The sequence below is a fragment of the Musca domestica genome, unplaced genomic scaffold (genome assembly GCF_030504385.1).
Source record: "Musca domestica strain aabys unplaced genomic scaffold, Musca_domestica.polishedcontigs.V.1.1 10, whole genome shotgun sequence".
Taxonomy (NCBI): domain Eukaryota; kingdom Metazoa; phylum Arthropoda; class Insecta; order Diptera; family Muscidae; genus Musca; species Musca domestica.
In genome coordinates this window covers 11,255,373-11,267,582 of record NW_026712115.1, presented here as the reverse complement: position 1 = coordinate 11,267,582, position 12,210 = coordinate 11,255,373, and the positions used below count along the sequence as shown (strand labels likewise).

General features: G+C 33.0%; 1 protein-coding gene across 2 annotated transcripts in view; it reads right to left on the bottom strand.

Moving 5' to 3' along the window:
• LOC101890348 (transient receptor potential cation channel trpm) overlaps positions 1-12,210 on the bottom strand; it is a 279,771-nt gene that overhangs the window by 120,869 nt on the left and 146,692 nt on the right. Inside the window, exon 1 of one of the 2 annotated variants that reach the window (XM_011297763.3) lies at positions 1,918-2,104. The exons of the other annotated variant lie outside the window; for it this stretch is intronic. Coding sequence (XP_011296065.1) covers positions 1,918-1,944 — 27 coding nt within the window. The 5' untranslated portion in view covers positions 1,945-2,104. Of the gene's footprint in view, positions 1-1,917; positions 2,105-12,210 lie in introns of those variants that run through there. 2 annotated transcript variants of the gene reach the window in all.

Below are 12,210 nucleotides of genomic sequence, written 5' to 3'. Positions count from 1 at the left end.
AGTTGAGTGTTTTGGAAACTACCATCTCTGTTATGACATGTAAAATTTTGTTACGATCAGGCAACTCCTTCATATAGAAACAGGTGTTCCAAAAATACGCATCCGTAATTTTCTTACAATGAAAGAATTACAAATGCCTGCTGTTAATAAATATTTACATAAAAAAGGTTTATCGGGACAAGAAATTCCAAATGATATGGTGAATGTGTCAGGTGAAAGTGCTCCTTTATATGCAACAGTAAAACATTGGGTTGCTAAATTTAATCGTGGTCGTACAAGCATTGTAGATGAACCATGCCGACGAATAAAAGTGCGTGAAATTGCTAATAACACGGCAAGCGAAATAAAATGGATTTTAAGCGTCGATTCATAACTCCTGATGACACATGGATCCACCACTATACTCCAAAGAAGAAGAAGAGAACAATCCAAACAATGGATTGAAGCTGGAGGAAGTGGCAAAAACAATTCAATCGACTGGTAAGTTTATAGCAACGGTTTTTTGGAATTAAAGAACGAGTTACTTGACCACCCACCTTATTCTCCTTATTAAGCTCCCAGTGACTTTTACTTGTTCCCAAATCTAAAAAAAATATACTTGCTGGCAAGCGTTTTACCTCAAATTACAGTTGTAAACCACTATTTTGAAGAGCTTGAAGAAGAACATTTAAAAAGGGATAGAATTGCTAGGAAAGCGTTGGAATAGGTGTGTTGAAGTTTCAGGAGATGTTTCGAAAAATAAAAATATTTTTGAAAAACTAAATATTCTCTTTCATTAAGAGGCTAAGAAATTTCCGAACCGCCCTCGTATTAACACCCTATAATCCGGAATATGTAATGTACGCGCTCCCTATGTTATGGGGGGTGGCTCTCTCGATTGCCTGGGGGCGGGAAAGTGAGGCGTTGGAAACATTGAACCAAAAAAGAAATTAACTTCAAATCTTTTAATACAGATTAGTTAATATTTTCTCTTGTGCTGCTTTGATTATCCAATTTATTTTTTGAATGAAAACTCTGCAGTTTTATACACAAACAAGAATATTTCAAAACAACGTTTTTATCTGCTATTTTTTTTTTTTTTTTTTTCAAACCGGAAAAAATTATGCTGTTTTTTTGAAAATCTCGGAAGTTCGGATCAGCAGCACATAATGTGCACATTATGCTTTTTCACGTTAAATTGGTATGGTTAGTAACTAGGTCTGACGGACAGCTTATTTAAACATCTTTACTACGGATTGATTCACTGTCGATTCTACACACCGTTTAAAAAACCCCTTATAACTTCTGTACCGCCAGCCACTGTGTCACAATAATTTTCGATAACAAAGTATTATTAAGAGAATATCAACAACTCTCTCTAGGTTTACAATAAAATTCCTATTCCTCTAAGAGAATCAGAGCAAAGAACCAAATAAAGAACACCGATCACAAAATGAAAACAAAAACACAGAGAAATAAGTATCTGTGTACATAACATACATGTGCGACAATCTCACAAATACACAATAGGCTCCAACGATTGGGATCCCCTTCCCACCTCATGCTCTCTCTCACTCACATGTTAACAAGATTCTTTATAATCGAAACTCTTTTCTTTTTCATATAGTTGTTGTTGTCTTTTGCGTAAAGATAACATAAAGAAGAAGAAAAAAACCAAACACAAAACATTTTTTCTGTCGTTGATATTCTTTGGGTCAGCCGCCTATGAATGGGGACAGTCAGTGCGGCACCGAACAGAGCCAAGTGTTTTTTGGTTTATATCAATAGAACAATTATTTTTGTTAATAAAACATTTTTTATATTTCATATTGTTGATTAAACAAAGTTCCAGTTGTTACGTTAACGTTTCTTGAAGCGCACTCACTCAGCCATTGAGATCATCGTTCTGTTACTAAAATTCAGTAAAAAATAACTTACAAATACCCAATTGGTATGGAAAAACATGGTATAGCATGTGGCCGGTGGTGGCGGCGGGGGTGGTAAACCGATTTTACGCCAACTTCTCGTGAATTGTTATTTCGTTTATAACAAAGGAATCCGCATTTGATTTTAATGTTTTTTGTTCAATTAGTTTTCGCGATGTAACACAAGAGGAATTTATTTACGCCGATAAATGTTTCGTCAAAATCCGCAACAAACAAAAAAACATAAAACGATTGTAAATACCGTCGTGACTTGAGAAATACTCAATTAATACTATCTGCTGTGGCCCACGAATCAGTTGGTCAACACACAACGTCAATCTCTTTAAATCGAATTTATTTACGACCTGTTGGTTGTTGGAACTACTCTCCCAGCAAAACGTCAAAACAAACATTTCGGTTAGTCGATGGCAGCCTATCCATGACAGCTGATTGTATACGCCGGAGATAACACCACACAACTGATTAATTAGCGCGAAACACTCGCGCTCACTTGTTCAATAAGAGTATCGCTTATTGGCAGAGTTGCCAACGGTGCAGTATTAGCAGATATCAACTTTAGAGTTATTTTCTTTTTCATTGAATTGAAAAACAATGTTGCGGTAGTTTCTTGTTAAATTATTTTAATGGGCTGATGATAGCGTAGTTTAAAAAAAGGATTACAAATTGAAAGTAAAGAAAAGACAAAAGTCACACGGGTCGGAGTATATGCTACCTTGCATCAGCAAAGCTTACCGTAACAAATATATATTTATGTAGTGAATTTTTTCGAGGACGAAGACAAAATAGAAATTTATTTCTGGAAGAAAATTCTAAAATTCCCAAATATTACACCAACATACATACCAAGATTAGAAACAGACATGGAACATGGCCACATCCTCTCCTTGAAAACCCCTTTTGGACTATATCATTTGAGCCAAATTTGATTACAATAGTATCCGATTACCTCACTAAATGGCGAAAATAATTCTGCCAAAACATATTTGCTGTGCAAAAGATATTCGTGCACTCTTAATACATAACAATATTGAACCATTTGATTTTGACCAGTACAAAAAGCGAATTTATCGAACAAAAAGTTGACCTCTTAAAAACATTTGATTACAAATATTGTTGTGATGCCACAAATAGAGCCAATCAAACGTCCCGAATTTACTCGAAGCTAATCGAGTAGCTAGAAGTCAAACTTACGTCAACTCGCTCTTAACATTAGAGGAGCAAATGTGGATATTCAAAGCCAGAAGTTCCAATAATATAGATGCAAATAGGACCCCACTCTGCTCTTTATGCAACATGATGGAAGCTGAAAATCTCCAACATTTTCTTTGTATCTGTCCCATATTTAAAGGATTTAGAATTACATTCTTCAAAAAGGCACTGCTTAACGAAGATGATTAAATAAATATTTTAAATGGATTGTAAATTGGTCGCAAATATATCGCAAGTTTTATAAAAATGTTAATACAATATCATGTTAATCAGCTATTATCTGAAATCAAATTTATATCTTCAAACAACTTCTTAAAAAATTATAAGCTACAGACGTACTGCCTAGGCTATTGTCTTATTGATATTATTATATATCTAATTTTTAATATAATATTACATATACTGCTTTAAAAAAACACTGTAACGAATATGAAATGCTTAAATAAAAAATACTCTACTACTACTAATATAGGGAATTTTTGTGAAGTAACCCCTACCTATGATTCTAATTAAATGTTTATTGTGGCTTTAGAGTGGTTAAAATTTGAAGTCGGATTAAATAATATATGCCATATATGCAAAATGTGACGTCCAATTGCTATAAAGTTTATGTGAAACATCTATAGGAACTATAACGAATCACTACAAAATTGGAAGACTCTATTACAGTCCGATCTTGAGCGAACGAAGCTATATATCTAAGCCCACCTGGACAAATTAGGACAAAGGTATTTCTAGGCTGTATCTGATATTTTGTAAATAATATAATTGTCAAGTAGCGTATATATGCCTTAATCAACTCAGAATGTGATTCCGTATAGACCAGTCAAAGGAACGCGGAATGAATTGGGAAAAATGTTTAAGTGGCGGTATAAGTTCTAAAGGTTCTACCACAACTTTCCGAGCCCAGTCAATCAAGGATGCTGGTTGGCGCACTAGCATGTCCTCTACAACTCCCATAGCGGAGACCATAGTGAGCGGATAGTCTCTGGGTATTGGTTGTTGTAGGGTTTCTCTCACTGAAAGTAGTTGTTATAAAAAAATGCAATGGATCCTCCTCCTACAAGCATTTGGAAGTGAGTTACTCACTCCCTCTCTAATATTCCACTTGTGCGACGCTTCTAATCCTAATAAATGCGATAATATATAAATTTGCAATAAAAAAACTACTTTTAGTGTGAGGCGCCAAGGAAAGTAGAAGAAGGAGTCGTGTGTGCAGATACTGTTTCGTGACATCCATCGAATAAAATATCGATAGTTTACAATTATTTTGAACTTGGACAAAAATAATTCTTTATTTTATCCTAGGATTAGTGAACACACGGGTACAATTCCCAAACCGGGCATCACAATTTTAAGACGAAAAAAATAATGTGTGAGTTTTTCAGGTAATAAGTATAAGTTTTATGAACTTATAATACAATTACATTAATTACAATAACAATAAAAAGTTAAAAAACAATAAAATTGTTTTTTATTTTCAGTAACTGTCGTGGATGTGAATTCTGTGATTATTTTGTCACGCTTAAAACTATCGCGAGCGTGGTTCATTTCTTCCTGAAGGATGTAACTTTCTCGATGAGAAAGCGATATCAACTGTGATGATTAATTTCTTAGGGATATTACAATCTGCCTTCACTTGTCTGTATTTGTGTATATATTGTAAATAGACATGGGATCCTCTGCGATCACTTAGAACGTTCACTTGTCTTCTAGTATCGAAAGGTAATTTGTTGTATAGAAAAGAATAACCAATTAAACCAAGGAATTTATATTTAAATTAATACTAATTACATTCTTGTGTTTTATTTCTTGAATTTCTCTTCCCTTTTATGAGTCATCAAACGCGCGAATCACCTTAATATCTCTCAATATCGTTACATCACATAACTCTGGGGAGTTCTTGTTTTGTCGCTGTCGAAGCTTTTTTCCATTCCCCTAAGTTAAACAATGTTTATTGAAATGTTGTGAGAGTTGTTAACCCGAATTCACAGATTACCTTTGTTTACGCGGTTACCTCTATATTCAACGAGAGAGAGAGAGAGGGAGAAGTTTGTAACAACCACACGAACTTAGAGTGTTCCCAGAGAAAGTTATAGAGAAATTATTTCGAGTCTGATCTGTACGAACGTAAGTCCCAAAGAGAAATAAAGGGTAAACCTTGAGGTTAGGAACGATTTCTCCCTACGACCCAAGCCACGCTAACGTAGGCTCTAAGGCGGAGTTATAAGTAACTATTTAGCCCACGAACACAACTGTCTACCGTTCATATAAGTTAACCCGGGTTCTCTGTATCTTTTGGCGGTTTGCCATTCTAACTTAAACAGAAAGTACACGTCTTTCTTGTGATGCAAACAAATGCACAATAATACACTTTCGACCAACTTTAAGCATGGGAGTCGTAAACCATATTTTGGAAAAAAATATGTTTTTCATCAATTTAATGTACACAAACTATATATTTAGATCGCTTGCGTTTCAGAATTAAAGACAATTATTTACGCAAAGGAGGTTGCTAAAATTTACTGGTACAGAATAAAAAAAGTTTAATGTAAAATAAATTAGTTATTACCCACAACAGATATATACCATATAATGAACATATTATTACAATTTGGCAACCCTATATAATAAATGCTCTTAATTCCTACAGTCACAAATCAATCTCTTATAGCGCCATAATTACTTTCCTATAAATTAGACACAGAACAGAAATCGATTTTCTTGCTAGGAAAGAGACCCAAGAAGGTAACAGGTGTCAAGAAATAAACAAACAGTCAGTATGTACTTCAAGTCCAAATTTGTTTACTTAAAAATTATAACATTGTAATATGTTTGGACAGGTTTAAAATACAGGTACTCGGTGGTTTAAGATGATTGTATAAAAGTTATTAGAAAAGTATAAAATAACATGAAGTCGATGACGGTACATAACTTTCAGCAAATTAACTTTTGATTATTATTTTGTTCCGGCCTGTACGGTGTTTTGTTATCAGTCTGCAAACCTGATACTATTGTTGTACCTGGATATGTTTCAACTGTCAACTGATATCAAAAAGTGATAGATTTGTTTTGTTTGTCTAATACTTTTAGAAATTACATATACAATATTTAGGAATCACGATACAAAAAATATGTACAGGTGTGTGAAGTTTTTTTTTATTTACTTCAAATACAGGGTGAGATGAAAAAACTGCAACCAACTTCAGACTGCTGTAATTTCTAAGCCACTCGTTCGACAGCTATTAAAATTATTTCAGTGAAAGCTCAGTATATTGTTTACAAGCATACAAAAGTATTTTGGTGAGAATTTTCCAGGAAAATAGTTATTCTTCATATTTTTTAAATGTTTTGCTTTTATTCAATAAAATTAAAAAGAATATAAAAATTATGGTGTTTGACTTTTTTGCAGTTTTTTTATCTCACCCTGTATAATCAAACAATAGAATACAACTAGGAAAATGTTGGTTCAATAGTATATGCGACCGATATTTACCTCTTTGTGGTATTTGAATCATGCATAGTGACGGTATAGTGTGTTTGTAATATGACACACAGAGATCCAGAACAGGGACGTACACAGGGAGGCCCCCTCAAAATGGTTACTATTCCTACATTTTTTGTAATTTTTGTATGGAAAAATTAGTTTTTGGCCATCCTTTTGACTACCGAGAGTATGTATCAATATTTGGTAAAAATCCAGCGATGCCGTCACGAAATATTTAGTAGCATTTGGGAAGAAACGAGACACAGTGGTCCAATGGTGGTTCGTGTGACAATATTCTCCTAAGTCTGATATAAATGTTACCTATTCACTCGATTTTTTTATATGAGATAATGCAAAATTTATGGAGGAAGTACAAAAAAGAGGGGAACAACGTATTCCTTGTTCACATGTACTCGAAAAGAGACACACATTTTAGGATTGGCAAAATTTGAAGAAAATTGGACATTGATTTCCAAATTATTACCTTTTGTGCGGAACGTACATGAAAGAGTTTACCAATATTGGACATTCTCACATGTGACCTAAGTCTTATCTAAATAGAACGATGTATCGAATACTACTTTCGAGGGTTATTATGTCTTGTGACGGCGAATATCCAGCGTCTTTTTGGCCCATACAAATTAACTAAAATTGCTAAAAGTTAATAAAATTCTATAATGAATTACTTTCTTCTTTGTGCCTATTCAGGCGGGCAAAAATACTCATTACAGGTGTACCGTTATTACAACAACAGAGAAGCGTCCACTTGTAATCTTGTGGTGATAACTAACATACAAGACCAGTGAAGCAGCAACATCGACTGCGGTAAGTGATACAACACTCAGTCGAATCATTGGGCATCCTAGAACATCCTTGCGTATCCTGTAGTCATCCTTGCATATCCTGTAAACTTTATTGGAGAATCCTGTGGAAGTCATTCGACATCCTTTGTAAGTCCTATCCTTTCATTATCCTTAAATATCCTTGTAGTCCGCTTGAGTACTTATGCCAGCAATCTGATTGAATACATATTAAGGTGTATTGCAACCGTATCCTCGTAGCTTGCTCTAGGTCTCTCGCATAAAATTCATTTGATAGACTCGAATAACTATGCCGAATCCTGAGGACTAAATCCTGCCTTCCTGCCCCGTGTTTCGAGTACTTATCACGGTTTCGAGTCGATGAACCACTTTCAATTCCGGACCGAAGAGAGTAGGATAAGTTCATTCATCCAACGTTCTATTAAGCGAAATAATAGTTATTCTCTTTCTGTATCAAAATAAGTAAAATTCTGTGCGAATCCTTGGACTCTGGCAACCTAATCTAGCCCAAGGGGAATACTGTCAATACAGTCCACAGATAGACATACGGGCATGGCTAGATCGGCTGAAACGGATTATGTTCTGAAACCCAGGATCTCAAATTGTTATTTCAATGAAGCATATTTTGTCCGTATCAAATGATGTATATAATTTGTTTGTATATGGTTCAGAGTATAATAATCTGCAAAAATTGTAGTGAAATGCTAAAACAATTATGTTGCCTAAAATTAGTTGGCCATAATTGTATGTCTGCATTTGAAACAATCTCAAATAAAATTGCCAAGATATGTACGGTGTTTTGTGCCAAATATTATACAGTTGTCAGCTAGGCTGAACGTACTTTCACATTTAGTGTACAAAAATATATATTCATATATGAAAGTTGTATAAAAATCTAAACCGAATATACATACGTATATCCGCATTTGCAATAAATGCAACTCGCTCAAAAACACACTCTCAAAGATGCATATATAAAATATAAGCATATACCGATGTTTCTGACCCATATTGAACTGAATCTTACTAAATGAATCCGATCCGATTTGGAATAAAATGGTAACGTAAGTAAAATAAACATAAAAGCTAGTTCTCCATTCATTCGATTTCGTTCAAAAACTTTTATGAATGTCACTATCATATATATAAAATTAAATTTAAATTAAAACATAAATAAAACCAGCAACATCATGTTGTTGGAGTGCACTTGATATGTTTCCCAAATGGATGGCGAAATTTACAGATGAGATATTTTTTCTGATTCATCAAATGCTGCAATACATGTTTGAAATGTAGCAACACACAATAACACCAACTATAATACATTCCAAAGTATGAACGTTTCAAAGAAATTTGGATGACAATATGAAAATAATACAAGACTTAAAGCACGGTAATTGCATATAAATACATTTTTATTTTACATAAAGATTGAGTACTTTTTACACATTATACCAAATCCAAAAAAAAAACGTTTTTCTCTGATTATGGCTATGTCCCCAGTAATAGCCTAATAAAAAATATGGGAACAGTGTTTAAATCCGAAACTATCCCTTGGAAAAAATCTGAGATTTAAAATATTTCTTTTGATCTGATTATTTATTTGACGTTGAAACAAATAATACATAGACGGGCGAAGCATACTTCTTGGCTCCAATAATTAAATGCATTTTCTTTGTTGAGGAAAAAAATTTAAATTTCATGAAAAAAATAACATTATGAAACCTTATCTATGATTCTTATATTTAGAATTGGTCTAAGACTAGTAATTTGGAAAAATTTCAAATATATCGATGAGAAGTTTTGTTGGAAAAAAAATATTCGGTACAACCCGAATAACCTTCAATAAAATATCATCGTTATGGAGTGTACATTACGACTCCGTGAGACTTAAGTGACAAATCGTATATAGCTGATATTGCTAAAACTGAAACGATTTTTACAAAAATTTAACATATTTGGTCGAATGTGCCAAATCCATTACGTTAAGGTTAATATTATAAACGTAAAATCGGTTGGATACATATGGTTACATGCGAGGACACAAGAATTTAAAAATTCTGTCAATTTGAGTTTAGAAAAGATCACTCGATACCACACGCTTTGAGAGCTTTTGCTTCATATATTTTAGAGGGTTTAGACCAAAGAAGGCTCTTGACTCTGTATGGCAACAGGGTATTTTATTTGAACCAAAGCAATGATAGGAATAGACATTTCAAAGGCAAGGTGGAATATCTACCTTCTAGTCGGAGAGATGAGATGACTGGCATTTACGACATTTTGGTGAGGGATGAGCCCGGCCCTCTCCAGATGGTTTTGCTACTATTCTATGCACATGATGTCATACTGGCAATGTCTGGCCTACCACCGTTTAGTATAGGAGATCTATACTAAAACTATGAGTGAATTATTAATGTTGTTGAAAAAAAGATGTATGTTGGGATTAAATTTGTACGACATTTTGCTTTTATCATTAGTCGAACCAAGAAAATGTATTTTGGTTACCCGAGTGTGCCACCCATTGCTGGTCTGTCGAATAGAATAAACCTTTTTCTATATTAGGAATATGGCCGAGAATCACTGTAAAAAGGACCCTCATAGAATGATTGAAAATATTTTTTAAGAAGAGAGACTCTTCGCTCTTCCAATTTGACAGTCTGGTTGAGAGATCTTTGCAACGATCCTATGCTACGGCTAAACTTTGCATAACACTCTGCCACCATATGCCTGGCAATATTTAAAAGAAAAAGGTTTAATTTTCAGAAATGCTAAGAAGATTTAATGGAATTATTTTTTTCTAATACTGTTTATATAACATATAACTGCGTAGTAAATTATATAAAAAAATTATAAATATGTGTACCCAACTCTTAAATATTTAATATTTATTCAATTTTAATTTTAAATATTTAATTATTGTTATTAGTTATTAGTGCATTACATAATACAGGATGTCCATTATTTAAAATTATTTATTTTAAATTTTGAAGCGGACTAAACTTTTTGTTTATTTAATATTTTTTTCTTTTTAGCTTTAAATTTGATTTCAATAAATATGACCACAATCAGAAATCAGTAAACAAATCTTCATCAAATTCATTCAACATTCATCTTTAATAGACGAAAAAGTATTTAATATTTGCAAATTAATAATATATCACACAACTAATTTTACTAGAGTCGTCGGTAAATATGTTCAAAAATTCAAAGCCTACTTCTAGGCGCTATCAAAAACACCCTTATCTTAATTTTATTTCGTGGAGAAAATATTATGTTTACTAAGACAAAGCATGAGACCTCTTGTTCAGACTGATATAAATATAAGAAATTATGGGAAAGTTATAGTTGGTTTGTTGTTATAAAGTGGTAATCATTTTAAACCCTATTTCCCCAAAAACCTCGTAGGTAAGATTAAATTGTTTTTAATTAATACTAAAATTTACATGATTACTGATTTGTCCAACCATAAAACTATTTGATATGACTTCTGGCGATGTTTGAAGGATACCATCACGTATCCTGCAATTTCACGCAATTTAAATGCTATTTTTGCACTATACCATCACATTCAATTACCATATATTTAAGCAATCTTCAAAGCACATTTTTTCTAAGCCAACACATTTGATTTACTACTTAGACACAAAAGCACAATAACTCTTTATGTATCTAATTGCATTTTGTATTTTCATCAAAGTATATTACATACATATTATCTACTATGATACATAAATATATACAGAAATACTAATACGCACATAAATGAGTAAAATATAATACAATTACTAAGGACGTATATTTTTACGATCGAAAACAATGAATGCGAACAATAGACAATTATTCCTCTCATGCTTGCTACAATTACATTTTTTTAAATAACTCTATGTACGATTTTATGGTATATATTTGTAATTTTTTGGTGTAATTGAGTAGATAATTTCATTGTTTTTCTTACAGTGTGAAACATGACATAAGCTTCCATAATCTATTTCCGGCCATAGAAATTTTATTTTAGAAAATAAAAAATGTATATATTGTATAAATTGTTAATATCTTCAGCTGTGTTGCCCTTGCATTTATTGGCAGGGGTATTTTTTCAAGCACCCAGCTAACAGGCATATTAAAAGAGAAGAAGGCTAGGAATCTCAGGAGAAGTTTAATCTTTAGCCTAGCCTGTGCCGAGAAATATTAAAATGTGATCATTTGAGGGATAACTACACTTATAATGTTCTAAGTATTAAATTAATTTTTGGAACATCAATATAAACTGACATTTATGTAAATAAAATAATATTTAGAAGTTGATGATGATTTCTAAAAACTAAGAAAAAACTTCAAAACCTTAAAGTTGGTAGATGTCCATTTCTGGTCCAGACCGACACAAGTAAATAAATCTTTATTCACAGTATGAATGAGGTCACTAAGACGGTGGTTAAAGTGAGGCCCGGAATACAATAAGGTTGGAAATCAGAGTGGCATATTTAAATCCATGAACCTGTCCCATCACTCATTACAAACGACGATAAAAAATGTTAAAATCCTTTTTTTATTAATTACGGGGGAGCAAATTATGAAAGAAGAGCTATGAAAAGGAGATACGTGCATCGGTGCTTTGAAAGTTTACTTGGAAAAGTAACATAAATAGAGGGGTCAAATTCCCCCTCTTCAACATTTTTTGCAATTTTCGGACTAAGATTCCTCGGAATCCGTACATTCTAGTCATATGGTGTTTTCGGCAATATTGCAGATAAAAATCAGAAGAATAGTT